Source organism: Mustela lutreola, chromosome X (assembly GCF_030435805.1).
Source record: "Mustela lutreola isolate mMusLut2 chromosome X, mMusLut2.pri, whole genome shotgun sequence".
Classification (NCBI taxonomy): Eukaryota; Metazoa; Chordata; class Mammalia; order Carnivora; family Mustelidae; genus Mustela; species Mustela lutreola.
The window spans coordinates 130,559,680-130,579,921 of NC_081308.1; the positions used below are offsets into that span (position 1 = coordinate 130,559,680).

Sequence of the window (20,242 nt, forward strand, 5' to 3'; positions counted from 1 at the left end):
CGCGGATTTGTGCCCTGCCCCCGGCGGCCAGACTCCCCTCCCAGCACCCCCCCAGCCCCGCCCTGCCGCCCTCCCTCGCCGCCCCCCCCCCCCGCCACCACCACCACCACCGCCACCGCCGCCGCGCGAGGCCGGCACCGCCCCTACCCGTGTCTGAAGCTGGCCAGGGTAGGACTGCAGAGGCCTGAAGGGGCGGGGGGCCTCGGGGAGCGCAGGCTGCGGGCGGAGGCAGCCCCGCGCGCCTTTTTGTGCGGCTCCCGGCCCCTGCGGGATTGGCTGGGTCCGCGCTGCCGTCGGAGTGGGCGGAGCCAGCCGGGCGCCGGGCTGGGAGCCCAGTCGCAGGCAGGAGCGGTCGCAGACGGAGCGCACTTGGCGGCTGCCGGGCGCGCTCTGGGGCCGCTGCGTCGGGCAGAGCTGTTGGAGGGGCTGCTCCTCCTGGGCTCTGCGCTCGGGGCTCGGGGCTCCAGCTCGGCTCCCGCGTTCCCTGCTTCCCATACCCTCGCCAGTGGCTCTTTGGAGACTCCCAGCGACCCCCCAGCTCCCTCTCGCCCCGCACTCTGCCCCCATCCCATCCCTTTCCCGCTGCCGTCTCTCGCGCCTTCTAGCCCGGAGCTGTGTGGCCATGGGCATCAGAGGGATGCTGCGAGCCGCCGTGCTCCTGCTACTCATCCGGACCTGGCTCGCGGAGGGCCACGACCCCAGTCCTACCCCAGAATTCCACTTCGAGCTCTCCCCTACCGTGCCCGAAGTCGTCCTGAGCCTCTTCAACTGGTAAGCGGGTACCGCCAGCCTGGGCATGGCGGCGACGGGGACGCGCGGGCGGCCTCGGGCCTCTTGGACGGAGCGGGCTGGGGTCACTTGAACCCGGTTTGCTGAGCCCTGGCGCTTGGGTCCTGCCTGCCGGTGCCTGGAGGGGGACGGGGTGGGAGTGGGGGTGGCCGATCGAAATAGAGCTCTGAGCTAAAGCCCACCTGTTAGCGCGGCGCCTCATAGAGCCCCGCATGTACCCAAACTGCAGTCCCGGGGGTGGGGGGAGGACGGTGCCCTGGGCACGTTTTCCCGGTCATACCCATTGGCACCTGCGGGGTTGGGGTGGTAGTGGCACAGGGTGAAGCACAAGTCACAAAACACAGAGACTATAGAGACACCTGTTTGAGTCAGGATTTTAGTCTGTTCCCCGAAGCGCGTGCGTATGTTTGCGTGTGTGTTGAGCAGTGACAGACCTTTTCGAACGCCACAGATAGAAATTATGGACTCGACCTCGTCGGAGCCCAGACAGTGCGATCAGTGGCTGCATAACCGAATGGCTGTGTGGCCTGAGGTGGTGTGCTTTTGTACTTACTCCTGTGAAAACATTTGAAGATTCAGTGGTTCTTTTCTGTGTTTGATTTCAAGTTTGGATCTGCAAATATCTGAAGAGATGTTAAACAAACGGTCAGACTTTACATGTAGATCATACAAAAATGTGTATTTGCAGGATCTCCGGATCCTGAGGGCTGTCATATGGCTATTGAGTGATACTAAACAGGCAGGAATGTGTTGTTTTAATTCGAGAATAATACATGTGTACACTTTGGAATGATGCAAAATAAAATTTTGTCATTAAAGATGATTAGAAATAATTTTTAAATGACAAACCAGAAATGAACATGTATTCCGAAAAAAGAGGGGGGATATAGTCTGGCAAGCTTCCAGCAGACAACCCTGCAATGTCCTCCACCCGACATACCAGACTGCGCTAGTGAACTAACTGTCTCTCTCTCTCTCTCTCTCTGTCTCTCTCTCTCACACACACACACACACACACACACACACACACACACACAGTGATTTGGAGGGACTGATGTTCATTCCCTGGTCAATGCCTCAAAGATCCTAAGAGTCATAGTGAAGCCCATGGCCTGTTCTCATTCACAAACCCCTTTTGGAGAAAAGAGCCCCACTGAATGTCTAGGTGAATTGGATGAGCTTCAGAGAATTCTAGAAAGGCCAGCTCTCTGCAGGGCTGAGCTGTGTGCACTTACATGGGCTCACTCAAAACACGTCTAGGCTGGAAGCATATGCTTAGCCAGAGAGACGTTTGTTCCCAGAATACATGTCTTTTTGAGGGCAGCCCTTGGTCTCCAAAAATCTAAAATGGTTTGATTGGGTGGGGGGTCTTTAATCTCTGCTACATGGGCAAGGCTCTCTCTGCTGCATGTGCCCTTTGTCAAGTCTTAAAAAGCAGAGTTGTATAAACACAAGATTTACATAGACGTGAGAACAAAATGCCCAGTCCTAGCTTATGTAGGGAAATGTACCTGAGCTGGAGAATGTAAATTGGCTGCCTCAGCTTGGAGCGGGGGAACACTGAGGGTGGAAGGTGACCTTTCCTGAGGCCATCGGGTGCCCCTGGAAGGACCCCCAGCAACCTGGAAAGCCACATCCAGGCTGATGGCAAGATGGAGCTTCTTAAGGGGTTGAAGTGACACATTTATCTCAGGCCTTGAACCTGCCCACTCCCTCCCCTCTCCACTTCCACTACAGTCTCCCCTCCTCATGCCCCCCCTCCCCAGTCCTGCCTGGTAACAAGTATCCAGTCTTTGTGCCCCATTCTCTGGATAAAAGCGGAAGGGGGGAGGGGAAAAAGAGTGCGTCACACTGAGCTTCTGGCTGACTCATTGCAGGGAGGGAGAGGAGCAGGGAGAGATGGGTACACGTATGTACATGTATGACTGTACATGTCGGCGTGTGTGCAGGAGGAAAGAAGGCTCCAGCACGTTGACACCTGGGTTCTTTGTTGTTTGCTCCCTGAGAAGAAATGTGGCGTTTATTGATGACTTCTCTGTTTCAGCAAAAATTGTGCCAATGAAGCTGTGGTTCACAAGATTTTGGACAGGGTGCTGTCGAAATACGATGTCCGTCTGAGGCCAAATTTTGGAGGTAAGCCACATGGAGATACTCGAATCCTTTGTGTTAGGTGGAGTAGAGCTGAGACAGATGCAACGAGACAACCGCACTCGGGATGTGACCAGTGACTCTCGCCAGGCTCAACACTTTTCCTCTACGGCCCCGCCTTCCTACCTCTGTGGAAAAGCTGCCTCAGAGCACTTCCATGCCTCCAGCCTGCAGGCCTTTTGCACTGTCCCCAGCAATTTCCCACTTCTCTGCCTTCTCTTGCAAGGGGCCCTTAGTTCCCCTCCCTCAGAAGAGCCTGAAGCGCACTCGCCGGCGTGGCTGGAGAAGCAGTAACCCAGGATGGGCTCAAGATCTCCCACTCCATCTCTGGTGGGGGGTGGCGGGACACATTCGGCTACTCGATCACACCTTCTTTGCACCTTGGACACTTGCAAAGTGATTAGCTTGTTCAGCTCTGTTCAAAACTAACGGCATGGGCTTCTCCGTCCAGTTTACTTTTCCCTCTGGCGTCCTGGGCACTTCCACCTCTGCCACCCCTTCCCAAAGCCTCCAGCTCCCACCAAGTGCAGTTCATTTAACACACTGCAGCAGTGTGATCTTTATAAATCCAGCCTGATCCCCTCACGAACTTTTGATGGCATTATTGAACTGCCAAGTATAATCCAAACTCCTTGGCCTAGCACTCAGACCTCAAGCACAGAGATGAGAAATGACAAGGACACTGACACAGGGAGCCCATCTGGGCTCAGTCACACAGCGTTAAGGGACAGGCAGTCTGCTCCAACCCCACAGAACAGGAGTAGCGGTCTTTGGCCCAGGGGCCACCCACCCGGGAAACCTAGACCAAGGACAGACAAAAGGAAGGGAGGGTGTACTAAGTAGAACTTAGTCACATTTCAGCTCAAAGGAAAAGGAAACAGAGAAAGAACTAAAAGTTAGAGTGCCTAAGTTGGAGAAACCACTCCACTTCCTGCTGCTGGTAGAACTGGACACTGACTCTAAAGGGTTAATGAATGCTCTTTGTTAATGAATTCACATTTGTACATATGAATAGAGGTCTTTTGAATGCACAGTGCCTCCACCCTGAAGGGCCCTCAGCCAGTGAGCTCTACAGTGTAGCCCACCAGTGTGGGGTGCTGTGATGTGTCTGGAGAGGCCCCTGGAAAACCAAAGCCCCAGGCTTTGGAAGTGGGACACTTAACTGGTGCTGCCTTTGCTGGGTCGCTCCCTCTGAGGGGAGCTCTCTCCGGGATCCAAGGTGAGTGGGCGCTGGGCATCAGGGAGCTGGAGTAGAGAGGCCAGAAGGAAGGCTCTTTCAGTGGGGGGATTCAGAGGCTAGGGCACACACTGGTTTTGGAACTGTCGCACCAAGCTCTGGTGGCTGTCAAGGGAGTAGCTACTCCACTTTCTCCTTTCCTCATTTTCGCCTTTCGCAACAAAGGCTGACCAACAGCCATTCAAGTACACCTAGCACACCCTGCCCACTGTTTCCAGTTGCCTTCTCAGCAGGCATCCAGGGCCAGGGGGAGGGAGCAGAGGCAAGGACCTGCCGCTGGGGATTTTCAGGCATGGCTGGTCCAGGGCATCTCCAAGGCACTGCACCACCATCTTCGGAGCTAACTCGGATTTGTTTGCACCTGATGCCCAACCTCCTAAATTACACTAAGCTTTCTGGTCCTGTAGACCTGGGGCATGTGAAAAAAGATGGGTCCTCATGAAGGTGGGAGAGCAAGGCCAGTGCATTTAGAGAAAAGAAGACACTACGTGCTCTGTCTAAAACTGTCCTCTGGGCTGGGCGGTGGGGGGTGGGCATGGAATGCCAATCAATGGGACACTGGGTCGGGGTTTCAGTGTTGGGGTAACCCAGGACTCCCTTCAGTGCCTCCCACTGGACACAGAATCAAATTCCTCTCTGTCTGAAGTGAAATAGAGATTCAAGGACACACACACACACACACACACAGAGGCTTCTCCTAACTGTGGTCAGTTTGGGTGGGTCAGTAATGAGGCTGTGGGAGCCTTATTGCTCCTTGAGAGCAGGAGGAGGAAGAGCCAGCTGCTTCTTTCTGGGCAAGAGAAGTGGGATTCTACAGTGTTGCCAAAGGCAGTTCCTTGAGGACCTCACCTAGTTCAGCACGTGGCATGGCAGAGGTGTAGAGTGAAGGAACGAGTGGGACAGCCTCATCATTCCTTCATTTATCTCTTCTTCCTCTGGTACTCTAATGGCTGCTAAGGAGGAAAGGACTTGTCGTAGCAAAACTTCTAAGAGGGAAGAAGTGGTTAACCCCTTTCTGCCTTCCTGAGCCCGTCAGGAGGGATAACAATGGGATGTAAGACGGATGCCGTCACCCCAGAGACAGCACTTAGACAACTTACCTGGAGATTTCTTGTTCCCTTCCATAGGATCCCTTGGCTAAACTCTCACAAGGTGCCCCCACTAGATTGGTAAACTGGAAAATAGTCCCAGGTCTCCTTCCTCCGGGCTACACTCCCAGGCCAGGACTCCTGGCTTGGTGAGGAAAAAGGGGGCTGCATTTCATGAACATTTCATGCATACTCCTTCCACTGAGGGCTCTTGGACAAGGCTATGTCCTGGCCCTTTAGGGTTTGGGTCCCCCAGGACTCCACCGTGCCTGAGTAGCACAGTCTGACCCAAGAGTGAGGCGGGGGCAGGGATGGCTGCATGGCCCCTCTAGGGCTTGTCGCCTGCTTAACACACTTTCTACCCTCTAAAGGCTATGATAAAGAACTACATTTCTAGAAACCTCTATCACTACACCATTGCCGGAAATCATTCACAGTAGCGGCCATTTTGTGATGCGGCCATTCAGATGCTGATCCCGATCACTTGTCACTGCTTGAAACCCTGGGATAGGAAGAATGCTCTTCCGTCTTCACAGCTCCACTTCTGGACTGTCAGCCTGCAGGGAAGCCAGCAAGCTAAAACTGCAAGGGTCACGCATGTTCCCATAGCAGCGCTGGCAAGGGTCACGCATGTTCCCATAGCAGCGCTGGCAAGGGTCACGCATGTTCCCATAGCAGCGCTGTGGTGCAGTACATACAGCATGATGTCTTACCTGTGGGGCTAGGTGAAGACAGCTTTCAGCCGATAGGAAACAACCAAAAAGTGTTTTTCCACAGCACCTTATAGTTTACTACATACACTTGAGAGAGCAGTGCTGACACCTAGGACCAAAAAAGAAAGCCAGGAGACAGAAAAACACTCAAGACAGACATCCATTCAGTGACACTCACATGTTAACATACACAGACACCCTCACACGTGCACTCACAGGAACCAACTCACAAGTTCGTTCACTTACAAATTCAGTATACAAACTTACCTGCACTCACATTTATACATGCTGACACATCTATGTACGTACGAACATGCGTACGCATGCACATACACGCGTGAACGTGTTCTCGCAAACACACTCAAAAATGTATTCACGCACAGGGGCGCCCGGGTGGCTCGGATAGCTAAGGGTCTGACTTCCGCTCAGGTCATGATCTTACGGGTCCTGGGATCAGGCTTCCTGCCCAGCGGGGAGTCTGCTTGTCCCTCTGCCCCGCCCCACTACTCGTGCTCTCTCTCTCAAATAAATAAATGAAATCTTTTAACATATTCACATGCTTCTGCTCCCACATTCACTTATACTCACACACAGACATGCTCACATATGCAAGCACACTGCCAGGCTCACTCACATACATACAAACATCCACACACGTGCTTGGATGTCCACACACATGAACATACATATTAACGTGTTCACACATTCACTCATACATATAAATTACTCATATTCACCCACGTGCCTGAAAATGCTGATATCACTGTGCACGTGACTGCATGCAAACAAGCTAATGCTGTTTACGTACGAGCTCACGTCGGAGCTTGCTCACACAAGCATGTCCACCTGTTCAGCAGTTCACAGAAACATGCCCACGCATGAACCAGCTCACACATGAACACACAGCCACATCCCCATGCACAAACACACTCACACATGAACATGCTCACGTCTTCCCTCATACCTGCTCAGGACACATTAACATACATGAATACGCTCGTGGATTCCCTTGTACCTTGGCATGGTCACACATTCAGTTACACACAAAGACACCCATGTACACTCCTATTTAATCACACACAAACATGCTCACACATCCACTCAAGCACAGAAAGGTGCTCACACCTTTGTTTCAGGTGTACAAATACACTCCGACACCCACATATGTACGTGTGGTGAGTGTGAGTATGTAGCATGATCACTAATCACATTTCTAACTTGCATACATACAAGTAGGGCCACACACACAGACTTTCACATAATGAACGTGCTCACTCACACTGACCGTAAGTCACGTGCTCACACTTTCACTTGCGTTCCCAGACATTCACTCACACTCTTTCATTTACACATTCCCTCAGCCATGCACTTAACATGCTCACACACAGACTTACACATGAATATGCTCATACACATGGACACACAGACACATCCACTGAGGACACAAACATACATACACTCATGTAAAAGCAACTTCAACACACAAACATGAAAGTGCATTCACTCGCATGTGGACATGCTTACAAGTACATGCACAGGGAAACAGGAAACACATTCACTCCCACACAAACATGCTCACATACATGAAACACCGGTTCGCTCACACACATGTGAATATACTCATGTTCACATGCTCACATACAAATTTGCTCACACACACAAACTCACAAGTACATACATGCTCACACATTCACTTGCACATGAACACATTCATACACTCTCTTCCACACACCAACCTGCCTACATGCTTCCCTGTGCTTACACACTTACTCATATGCAAACCCAAAAGCATGCTTATGCATTCACTCACGTATGAACACACAAATTCACTTCTATGCACGGACATGCTCAGACATTCCCGTGCGCATTAACAAGCTTACATACACTCACACACTCACAAATTCACTCACTCAAAGTTGCACACGAACACACATGTCCATTTGCATCTGAACACACATTCACTCCCACACAACATGCCGACATGCCTGAACGTGCTCACACATTCACTCCCACGCAACACAAGCACACAGACGTGCTCATGCATTCTCACACACAGACATACCTACTCTCATGGGCACACTGACATATTCACCTGCACGTGAACACAATCACACATTCACCTGTGCATGTGAATATACTCACGTACACTCGTGTACACAACACACACATTCATTCACACAAAGACGCAGACTAGCTCACAGACGGACATACTCCCATGCCCTCACGCGAGTATGCTCCTGCACAAATATTGGCTCTTGTTTTTGAGCTCATCACTCTTGAGTTTTTAATCACAAAATCATTTAGAAAAAGAGTGCTTCATCCCCTTGTTTTCTCTCGATTTCACCCGGGCCCCTTCCTCTCATCATATCATGATGGGCCAGGCCAGGCCCTGCTGAGTGGTTGGCCTGCAGTTATCATGAGATCAGTGCTGTCCTGATTCTGATTTTACCCATGAGGAAACTTGGGCTCAGTCAGGTTAGGTAACTTTTGTAATGTTTATTTAAATTCCAGTTAGCTAATGTACACTGTCATAAGAGTTCCAGGTGTACAGTGAACGGATTGAACAACTCTCATCACCAGTGCTCTCCTTAATCCCCACCGCCTGTCTCCCCCATCCCCCACCCCTTGCCTCTGGTGACCGTCAGTTCGTTCTCTAGAGTTACGAGTGTTTCTTGCTTGGCCTCTCTTCCCTACCCCCTCCACTTTCATTGTTTTGCTTCTTAAATTCCACATATGAATGAAATCCTGTGGTATTTGTCTTTCTCTGACTTATTCCAATTAGCGTAATCCTTCTAGTTCCATCCACGTCATTGCAAATGGCAAGAGTTCATTCTTGTTCGTGGCTGAATAATATCCCATCACATCTTCTGCATCCATTCATCAGTCGATAGACACTTGGGCTGGTCCCGTGGTTTGGCTACTATAGATTATGCTGCTATATAAATATCAATAGCAAGGTGCATGTGCCCTTCAAATGAGTATTTTTGTATTTGGGGTAAATATGGAGTAGTGCCATTACTGGATCATAGGGTAGCTCTATCTGTAACCTTCTGAGGAACGTCGGCCATTCTGGAAAACACTGTGGAGGCTAGGTAACTTATTCAAGGTCACACAGCTAGTAAGTGTCAAAATGGGGTCCAAACCCAGGCCGTCTGGCTCCTGAGTCCGTACTTTATCATACCCTGCATGTAATAGTGTCTTCCTGTGTTACAGGTGCCCCTGTGCCCGTGGGAATATCTATGTATGTCTCCAGTATTGAGCAGATCTCGGAAATGACTATGGTAAGTATGCCAGCTTCAGCCATGGGCCTGGGAGCAGGGAACATGTGGCAAGGAGCAGACCCATAAGCCAACTCCAACTGTCCTGACTTGCAACAGAGCCACATATATGAACTTAGTAGGTTTTGGAAACTACAGCCACATGCAACAAAAAAAATAAATCAATCCAAATGGGTTATAAACCTAAAGCTTAAAGGCTTATGAAGGTTTTAAAAAAGAATATAGAATACTGCCTTTGTGCCTTTGTGGTAAGACTTCTTTAAAAAGTCGTAGAAAACAGAAGCCATAAAAATAAATAATTTCAACTTTATTAAAATTCTCTATAGGGGCGCTTGGGTGGTTCAGTCGGTTAAATATCTGCCTTCAGTTCAGGTCATGACCTCGGGGTCCTGGGATGGAGCCCCACCTCAGGCTCCCTGCTGAATCTGCTTCTCCCTCTCCCTCTGCCCCTCCCCACCTCTCTCTCTGTCTGTCTCTGTCTCTCTCTCCCTCTAATAAATAAATAAAACCTTTGTAAAAATTCTATCTAGCCAAAACTTCTAGAACCTCTGTTTAGCATAACAGACAAATAAAACCAGTATAACAACTATAAAAGGATAAGTCAGAGTGGACTGAGATACATGCAGTACAAAGAAGTGCTATTGAAAGTGTTTGTTTGTTTGTTTATCTATCAAAGAGAGAGAGAGAGAGAACACAAGCAGGGAGACCAGCAGGCAGAAGGAGAAGCGGACTCCCTGCTGAGCAGGCAGCCCGATGTGGGGCTCGATCCCAGGACCCTGGGATCCTGACCTAAGCCAAAGGCAGACGCTTAACCCACTGAGCCCCCCAGGTGCCCCAATAAGAATATTTTTAAAACAATAGAAAAATGATTAGAGAATTTGAACAGGAACTTCACTTTTGTGAAGAAAACCAAGTACCAGATGAACATGTGAAAGTGTGTTTGACTTTATTATTAATCACTGAAATGCAAAATAAGATCAGAGCAAGAATCCATTCTATATGTACCAGATGGGCAAAAGTCAAAAGTCAGACGGTAGCAGTGGGGGTAAAGTGGAACTTTCATGTCATTATTTTTATTTCATGCTGACTTTGGTGTAATACATAATATATTCACATGAGAGAATGTTCTCTCCAGTGCGACTGAACAAATTTTAATTACAGACATCAACATGAAGGAATCTCACAAATAGAATTTTGAGTGAAAGACAAAAATTATGAATGCATACGTATGATTCCATTTGGAAGAAAAATTCAAAAATAGATCCAAGTAGGCAGTATGTTTCGTAGAAATACATACATAGACAATAAAGTTAACCAAAAGCAGCAGAGCTGTTCTCATTAAAATCTAAGATAATGGATACGGCTGGGAGGTAGGTGTGGAGAGTATGTTCTGGAAGAAACACATTGAAACTTGAAAGTTGTTGGTAATATTTCACTTCTTAACCCAGATTGTAATTGTATGAAGCTCAGTTTATTCTTCACATTTAACACTCTTACATGTCCCAGTACTCATCTATATTTGGGATGTGTTTTGTACACCTACACGCACACACGCACACACACACTTTGAGGGTGAACAGCCATACAACCTCATTCACGACTGGGAGTTCCCTTTTTCTCCTCAGGACTATACGATCACAATGTTTTTTCATCAAACCTGGAAAGATCCACGTTTAGCATACCATGAGACCAACCTGAACTTGACCCTGGACTATCGGATGCTGGAGAAGTTGTGGGTCCCTGACTGCTACTTTCTAAATAGCAAGGATGCTTTTGTGCATGACATAACTGTGGAAAATCGCGTGTTTCAGCTTCACCCAGATGGAACAGTGCGGTATGGCATGCGGTGAGTCTTCCCCTGGCAGGCTTCCTTCTCCCCACGGAGTAGCCCATGAATGCACGTAAGGGACACACTAAGGAGCCCGTTGGTGTCTTGCAACTGCCCCCTCACTCAGCCTACCTAGCAGTCAAAGTGAAACCTTCGGACTTTTCCACAGCCGTCCTCGGCTGTCGTGTCCGCACACCTTGCCCATCCTTCAGTCCCTAACTTCAATGCCGTCTTTGTCAAGAAACCCTCCTTGATTTTCTCCATTCGAAGAACTCTCCGTCCACCTTGGCATGGCGTACATTCTGTTAGGTATCTTTGTTTCTTTTCTCTTCCGTGATGCGAGGGAGGGAGACAAATGAATGCCGAAGCCCACGCAGTGGTCATCGGTTGTTGGTCGTATCTGCATCAGGCCGGGACCGGGGGTGTGCCATGTATGTCTGTCGAGTAAGGCTCTGCACACACAGGAGGCACACGAGCAGGACATCCTCACTGGCTGATTTCGAGCCCAGCGTGTGGTCGCTGGGGCTCCCCTCGCAGCATCATCTCTTACAAACTATCGCTAAGACAAGCGTGAGAGAGAAGCGCAGCTCAGAAAATTGCTGCAAGAGGCAGTTGCACCAGGGCTCAGCCCCCATCTCTGAGTCTCTCTTTCTCTGGGGTGCTCCCGCTCCGTCCCTTGGTTTCTCTCTCCTTTCTCCGCCGCCCAAGGTGCTAGAGTGAAAAAAAAACAACAAAGCTGCATGGAGGATCCATGCAAGGATCACGCACGCACGCAGCCTACCCTGTGTACAAAATGGAAATGACCTCGAAGGTTGAAAGGGACCGGGCCCGCCCGGTCTCCCTTCTGCCACTTCTGCGGCTCCTCCAAGGTCCTTCCTCAGATTCTTCTCACAGACACACCACGTGGCAACTTGAAGCCCCCGGCCAACACTCCACAGCCCGCCTTAGAGATGCGAATAGCTGCTACGCCCTTACACCTAATGCTGTCATTTTGCACAGCCCCAGTGGCCCGTGTGCACAGAGACGAGAGCGCTGCGGAGCAGCCCCCACAGCCACCGTCGGGCCTGAGCTACAGCTCGCACCCATGCCCGCACACCACGTACTCGCACTCCACGTCGCACCGGGCAGCTCAGCGGCTTCAGGGCAGCGCCATTTCCTATTGACGGCCTTGCTCTTTCTTCAGCAGTAAGGCCGCTTTCTGTCCCTCTGTCCAGTGTCCTCAAGGGCCCTTCCCATCCTGCTGACCTGAGGTTTCCTTTCGGCCCTCTTGGTGTCTCTGTCACATACACATTCCCTCTCTCCGCCTACGCAGCAGTGACCCAGCTTTCCTCTAGGAGGAAGGAAAGGAAGAGGAAAACGAGGGAAAGAAACACGTGAGGGAGGGAGGTGAGCAGCTCGTCAGTCAGTAAGCCAGTGAGCAGTGAGCAGTGGCAGTAAGCAGTTGCTGCTGGCGTAAGCAGTTTGGGCGCGGGTTGGGTGGGTCGGTACCTGGAGTATCTCTCCGTTTTCTCCGTTTTCTCGGCAGGCTTGACTCTTCCTTTCCCTTCCTTTTGCTTTTCCTCTGCAGACTTACCACCACGGCAGCTTGTTCCCTGGATCTGCAGAAATTCCCTCTGGACAAGCAGGCCTGCAAGCTGGAAGTGGAGAGCTGTACGTCTGTCTTCCAAGGCCCCTCCTTTTCTGCTTGAACTTACTGTCCTGCAGAAACCAAACGCAGAGCGGACAGTGGCAGGGGGGCATTATCTGCCCTACTTCCTCCGCATTCTCTCTCTCTTCAGCAGATGAACAGACAGACAGAAGTATACACATAGCATCTGGGAGAAGGTGGCCTTTCATGTGTGAATAGTCAGTCCCACGGCGAAATTATAGCTTGCTATTGGGAAACCATGTACAAGCTAGCGGATAGGAACACATCTGTTTGCTCTGTTTTCTTTCCTGGCCAAGAAACTCCAAAGGGAGAATTCCCTTGCCAAGTGCCCCCCCTCCTTTGTGCTCAGACTCCGAAAACCTCAAAGAGGTGCCCCCAGAGTGCAGGCTCTGACCATCCCTTGGTTTCCACAGCCTGCGCGGCAGTGAAATCTGCCTATGCCTGCTTTCTCAGACTGACTCTATTTCTTTCCCTCTCCCAGATGGCTACACGGTTGAAGACATTGTGTTATACTGGGAAGGCGATGGGAATGCCATCCAGGGGACTGAGCAGCTGCACATTCCTCAGTTCAGCTTCCTGGGCAAGACGATGTCCAGCAAAGAGATGGCTTTCTACACAGGTGGGTCTGATCTTCTCTCCCGTTTCTTCTCTCTTGTACCCTGGAACACTCCTGGACATCTGCCTGCCTTTGACCTCTGCACTCTCTGTTGCCTCCTCTCCTATTCCTTCTGGCTCTAGACACCTTCCAAAACCCCCTTCAAGTGAGAAAACGGGTATGGAAGCCCTTGGCCAACCTTGATGCTTTACAGGTGTAAAAGTTTCATGCTCTTCCTCTCTTGAGCCAGCCTCTCCCCCTCCCTCTGTTTGTCACTTAGAAATACTCCCTATATCTCCTATTTCAGAACTCCAGTTGACATGAAACAAGTGAAGAAGGAAAGAGGAGAAAACAAATCAGCCATGCCATATGGGCCTACAGACATGCCACTGTCACTGTCCCTAAGGTGGCAAATAGGGTCAGATTGGCAGGCTGCCCAGGCTGGACTATTAGGGGCTTCCCTCCTCTATCCGGTACTTCACCCCGAAAATCCCCGCAGCCCTACAATGCTAACACCAGTGTGTCTCCTTGCCAGGTTCCTATGTGCGCCTGATACTGAGGTTCCTGGTCCAGAGGGAAATCACCAGCTACCTTGTGCAGATCTATTGGCCTACTGTTCTCACCACTGTTGTCTCTTGGATATCGTTTTGGATGAACTATGAATCTTCTGCAGCCAGGGTGACAGTTGGTAGGTCCTCTCCTCTTCCCAGGGAGGAACCTGGATCCTCTTGCTCAGAAAAAAGTCAGGAGTAGGAGAGTAATACTTGAGGGGTATGTGACTGCACAAGCAGGGAAGCATTTGTCCAGGGGCGCAGCCCAGCAGAGAGACTGCTATTACAGACAAGTGTGGGGGGAAAAAAGCCATCAGGGCTGGGATCTTGGTATGTCAGAGCCAAAGCAATAGAGTGCATTATTTGCTGGATACGTGAATGGACAAGGCACAAATTTAGATCAGAAATGCAATACAGCAAACTTTGATTAAGCAACATATCAAGATGCCCATCAAAATGGCAGTAGGACTTCCAATGAAGTCCTAACCCTCAATGAGTAATCTAGTGGAATGCTGGGATAGATACTGTGAGATGCCGAAGGAGGAAATGACCCAGATCTTATTGGCTAAAACTGCACCAGAAAAGTCTTGCTCAGACTGGGTGATCAAGACTTGTAGGAAGCAGAGGCACAAGACTTGTCATTCACTAAAACATGAAATTGCTATCAAAAGACACAGTGGGGGACACCGGGGTGGCTCAGTCATTAAGCATCTGCCTTTAGTTCAGGTCAAGATCCCAGGGTCCTGGGATCAAACCCCGCATCAGGCTCCCTGCTCAGCGGGAAGCCTGCTTCTCTCTCCCACTCCCCCTGCTTGTATCCCCTTTCTCGCTGTGCCTCTGTCAAATGAATAAATAAAAATCTTTAATTAAAAAAAAAAAAAAAGATACAGGGGCCCTAAAAGGGGACTGAGTCACAGCGTGCCTGGGGTAGGAGCTGTGGGGAAATAGAGGAGTTGCAGAGAGAGAGGAGGGGTGACTTGGAAAGACCTTGCAGTTCGCGTTTAAGCAGTTAGAACGTCATGTCCAAGCAACGGGGAGAACCAGAGGTTTCGAATAGTACCAGGGTGGGGCGTACGGAATCAGCTCCCAAGTTGATCTGGTCGTGGTGGGCCCCACATCCAGGTCTGGTTTTTTCTTCACCATCTATGGGGCAGAGTCCTTTAGGAGCACATGTTGGACTAAACCTTTGATATTTGTGTAATATTTTAAGGGCTCACAGACCTTTCTGAGGGACATGATCTAAAAGAAAGCCTATGCGCTGGAGGGCAAAAGAGGCTGGAGGTGTAAGTCACTGTGAAACCATGGCTGGAGACTTTGGACTTGATCCTAAGTGCAATGAGAAAAATCACAGAATCATCAAAGTACAGGCTGGGTGTAAAGCTGGGGACAAAGAGCAAAGAGAGCACTTGAGCGAAGTCCCCAGGCCCAGAGAGCTGAAGGCCTTTGGCTGCGGGCTTTCCCAGCCCCAGGGAGGATGGCTGCTCCCTTCCTGTAGGATATGGGCCCAATGGCTTACCAAGAACTTCAGCCACCTGAGGGGGCTAACCCTGTGCCATGTTCTTTATAGGTCTGACGTCGATGCTCATCCTGAACGCCATCAACTCTCATCTGTGGGATAAACTCCCCCAAGTGGCCTGTATTAAGGCCATCGACATCTATATGGTCGTATGCTTCTTCTTCGTGTTCCTGTCCTTGCTGGAGTATGTCTCCATCAACTATCTTTTCTACAGCCGAGGACGATCCAGGCGCACCCAAAGGCGACACAGGAGAGCCCGAAGAGTCATGGCCCGCTACCGCTACCAGGAAGTGATGGTGCAGGTTTGGCTCTCTGAAAAACAGTCAGCTTTCCCTGATTAGGGATTAGGCACCTTCTTAAGCCTGAGCTTAGCCCCTGACCCTTTCACATTTCGTAGTTCCCTTAATCCTCACACGGCACACACTCACACACACACACACACACACACACACACACACATCAGATAACAAAGAAATAGAACACTTTATCGTCACTCCTTTATAGGTCAAATCATTGTCGCAAGGTCACAAAGCAGTAAGTGGCAGAACTAGACCTTCCCAGACCCTTTGACTTCAAATCCAGTCCACTTCGCACACTTTCAAGGGCTGGGGATGGAACAGAGGAAAGAGGAGCTCAGGCCGGCTGGAAGGAAGAGAAAGAGGCCGGAGGAGCCGGCCTACCCCTCCTTCCTTTGCTCTTTCCATTCCCAAAGCCATGCTGAGCCTTTTGTCGCTCGCGGGCCGTACGGTACCTCCCGGCGGCTCCCGCTCCCTTCACAGGAAGCCCAGCCACACCTGCCTGAGGAGGCTTGGCTCCTTCCACCACATAGCACTGCGGAGAGAGCAGCTGCCCCAGGGAGACACGGGCTGGGCAGCCCCCGCGGGTTTGTCTTACATGCTAACAGCCTCTTGGTCCTGTTCCTCAGCCCTCTGCACGCCAGAGATGCCGGAAAGAGATGATTCTGTCAGTGGAAAAGATCACCAGTCACACCGCGAGTGCTGACGCGCAAAGCCCTCGCCCTCTTCCTCCCTCCCCACCACCGGTGCTTATTCATGTAGGCTATGACCATCCCGAAGTCAGAAGTCTATCTACCATCTCCCTGAAGGGTGACCAGATTAGCATAGAAGACGAAAGTGGCTCTCTTTCCTCCAGACCAGTGCAGGCCTGCCTGGCAAGCCTAGAAAGCCTCAGCTCTTTGATCTCCATCCCAGGGCAGGCCCCATTGGCCACCTCAGAAAGCCTTAGCTCACTTTCTTCTCTCTCGGAGCAGGCCTGGACGGGCTCTAGGGAAAGCCTGAGTGATCGCCCCTCCACCTCAGAGCAGGCCCTGCACAGGAATGGCTTTCACTTTAGTGGTTCTGAGACTGATGACGGTGTTATTTGTCCTGAAATCCACAACCGTGCTGACGCCCATGGCCATGCTGATACTCGTGACCCAGAAGATCCCAAAGAGAACTTGAGCTCGGATGAGAGTCATGGCCATGGCCCTAGGGGCAGGTATCTGCTTGTCTATGGCCACAGGTGTGTGCAGGAAGCAAGCTACAGCCTTGAGGAGATCCGTAGCGACCTTGAGGAGATCCGTAGCGACCTTGAGGAGATCCATAGCGACCTTGAGGAGATCCGTAGCTTGCCTGATGACATCAGAGTTGAGAGTGGCTACCTTGACCTTGAGAAGCAACGTAGGCGTGATCTTGATAGTACCTGGAGCCTTAATGTGGATGGGCTCCCAGGCTTTGACCAAGACAAGGACAGTAACTCAGAGTCTGATGACAGTCGCCCCCCGAGTCCTAGGTGCTCCTTCAGCGAAGTGTTCTCCTCCACGCTCTTTGACCCTGACTATGTCCCTCAGGTCGACACGTGGTCCCGGATCCTCTTCCCTCTTGCCTTTGTGGTGTTCAACATGGTCTACTGGGCATATCATCTCTATTAGGGCCCCTTTCAAGGTTCCTCCTGATTCCATTTTGCCTTCTTTTCTTGGTTCACTTTATTTTGTGATTATTTGGACAGTTGAATCAGTGTTCTAGCTGGAAGAAAAGGGACTGAGGAGGAGCTGGAGGTATCCCAGCACACTGATCGTCCTTTTCTGCCAGAGGACCATCACCTTTTCAAAGACTCCTAACATCTGTGAAGCACAGAAAAGCCCCTGGAAATGCTCGGGAGGACAAAGCCAGGACCGGGAGACAGAGGAATGCGTAAACATTGCTGGGCGTTTTTCGGCCCCGGCCCCACCCCCACCCCCAGCCCCGTGATGTGTTGAATTTCCTTTTACATTACTTTTTTTCCTCTATTTTTCCCCTCCTAGGAATTGAGTCCTTGCTCACCCCCTGATTAAGGTTTCACCAGAGAAAGTCAAGCTAGGTTGAGCAGGGGTCCACAGGGGGGCACTAGCCATCGTGGGAAAGTGCAGGGGGCTGGCTCTAGGTGACTTGGGGAGATCTGAAAGTGCCTCTTCCCCACTGAGTGAGATGTCAAAGTGAGAGCCCATGTTCCCAGCAGGAGCTTGCAGGGGGTGATGAGGTCAAGTTGGAGATTCCCAGATTGAACTGGCATCTCTGGAGGGACTGGGACTTCTCTTGTCTATATTTCTGCTTGATGATGTGTGATATTACAGACTGGGGACTGGGTACGTCTGTCCAGGTCAGATGCTGACTTGATCACTAGTCCCAGAGCAAACACTTGCTGAAAGAAGACTAGGGTCAGGAAATTCCAACTTGCTGTTTCATTCCCTGGTCTAGAACAGCAGACAAACAGTTGTTGTGAATCTCTGTAGTAATCCTGTGTGTCTAGTGCGTAGCAGATGTCAACAAGCTCACCGACCCATCATATTGTCACGGCCTCACAGGAGCCCAGTGAGCCAGGGAAGGCAAAGCACGTTGTCCCCACTCTTCCGAGGGGAGAAGATGGAGCTTATGTCTCGTGCTTAAGGCTGGTAAGTGGTAGAGCCACGCCACTTGTTCTTCTTTCTCCTTGTCCTCTTAACTCTCTCAACTGAAGTGCTCCCCTTTCTCCTCCTCTCTTTACAAATGGGGGCGCTCCATCAGGTTAGCTACTAGGCACCAGACCTCATTCTATGGCACGCGGAACATCTCTGCAGGAAGTGGCCCATGACCGGCCAGTGAGTGTGAACCAAGCACATGAAACATGGGTACTGCCCACCCGGGGGGCCACCAAGGGAAATAGAAAGTAGCCCGCGCTCCCTTTCCTAGCAGCTCCACCTCGTTAATGGAGGCCATGGGGGAACAAGACTTGCCGAGCACTCAGCCTGTGTTTCTCCTTCCTGCCTAGGCAGCCTCTCCCACAGCCCCTCAGACACCTACCCTTTTAACTGTGTGTCCGTGTTTGTGTTTCTGTGTATAGCTGAGTGCATGTGTGCGTCACAGTAATTCTGTATGTACATACACCCATTTGAGAAGCTGTACAGTTCTGTGTATAGTAATGTAAATCTATATCGGTGTGTATAAAAGTGTATATATAACAACCCCTATGAAAGAGTATGTGTGCTTGTGTGGACGCACATGGGTATATGCTGTGTGTGTATGAGAGCATGATTCGAATGAGTGTGAAAGGAAAAACACCCAAAAGCATTTGTATTTCCCATTGGTGGCTCTTCTAGAACCATCCAAATTCCTTTGGCCTGTTCCCACATTAGTGGGGGGTGCGTATTTGGCCGGGCTGGTTAACTGACTGTTTCTTTCCAACTTCCTGTTCCAGGGAGCAGTGTCTCCCGGTCCCCCCCACCTCCTCTCTCCGCCCGTCTGTGCTGTCTCCTGGAAAGAAGACACAGGAGAAGTGAAGGTAGTCCCAGAAAGTGACAATTTAGTGCTTTGAGATAGGAAGCGCTTGAACAGGGGATAAGCTGGGAGTGCAGAGCATGTTGCTTTGTCCTGAAACGACAGGTCTGAGGAACAAAGGCAGGGTTTGGGTGGGGGGAGCAGTGCCTTGAAGGTGCATTAAGCACAGATATATGATGTAGATAATGGGTGGGGAAAGCTAAAGAACTGGAGAGGGACTTGTATATAGCCTTGAGAACTCAACCCCTTCTTGCAATCACATTGTAAGCCCGACACATGTCGGGGCTGAAGGCCGCCAAAAGCAGGTGGTTGATGTGAGGAAATCGCCCACGGTATCCACTGCAGCACTGGAAGTGGAGAGCTAAAGGTGCCTGGGAGAGGGCTGCAGGCATGGACAGTAGGGCTGGGCCCTTTGGGGGCCAGGAGCACTGTAGTAACCCATCCTGCATCTTGGGATGGCCTTGGATTTGGAGTCCATAGAAAGATAGCGTCAGAGGGGTGAGAGGATTGACCAAGGAGAGAGGTACAAAGGAGCCCCAGGGGCTGACTACCTAGGTCAGCCCAGTTTGACAGCTCTCTTCTTTTCTATACACACAGCATACAAATACAGCCTCCTGCACATACACACCCACAGACACCTACGCAGTCACACATACACGTAAAGACATGTGGGCACTCACCCTCAGCACCAAACAAAGATATACACAAACAGGTACACACTCACAGCTACATATATATTCACATGCACAATCACACACGATCACCCTCGTATTCGTGTGCACGCACACGCACACACAAACACACCTAAAACAGCTAAAAATAAAAAAGTTGCCACTGGAGTATCATAGATCTCTTTTTGGAAACCTCTCACAGAAAGATCCAGGTTGGGAGAAGAGAAATGACCCCACATCTGAGGCTCCCATCATGGCTATTGGAAGACTTACTTCCTGGAGAAAAGCATTGGATGATTTATTGGGATTTGGGTTTCCAGAACCCTGGAGGGCCTTTGAGCCCTGTGGGAAATGAGCGGTTTATTTGGGGTGATGTCATACAGAGAGAC

The 20,242-nt window shown here is 50.6% G+C and overlaps 1 protein-coding gene across 1 annotated transcript; it reads left to right on the forward strand.

Moving 5' to 3' along the window:
• Window positions 1-565: 565 nt before the first annotated feature.
• On the forward strand, window positions 566-17,333 carry GABRQ (gamma-aminobutyric acid type A receptor subunit theta). Its single transcript, XM_059158366.1, has 10 exons — window positions 566-771; window positions 2,834-2,922; window positions 9,189-9,256; window positions 10,879-11,099; window positions 12,649-12,731; window positions 13,211-13,348; window positions 13,860-14,012; window positions 15,443-15,693; window positions 16,497-16,953; window positions 17,038-17,333. The coding sequence occupies exons 1-10, from the start codon at window positions 623-625 to the stop codon at window positions 17,319-17,321; spliced, it is 1,893 nt and encodes a 630-aa protein (XP_059014349.1). The 5' UTR covers window positions 566-622; the 3' UTR covers window positions 17,322-17,333.
• The last annotated feature ends 2,909 nt before the right edge of the window (window positions 17,334-20,242 follow it).

Coding starts and splice junctions, on each gene's coding strand:
- GABRQ (XM_059158366.1), top strand. CDS start 623: ATGGGCATCAGAGGGATGCTGCGAGCCGCCGTGCTCCTGCTACTCATC. Junction 14,013..15,442: donor TGCAGCCAGGGTGACAGTTG/GTAGGTCCTCTC, acceptor TGTTCTTTATAG/GTCTGACGTCGATGCTCATC. Junction 16,954..17,037: donor CAGCCTTGAGGAGATCCGTA/GCGACCTTGAGG, acceptor ATGACATCAGAG/TTGAGAGTGGCTACCTTGAC.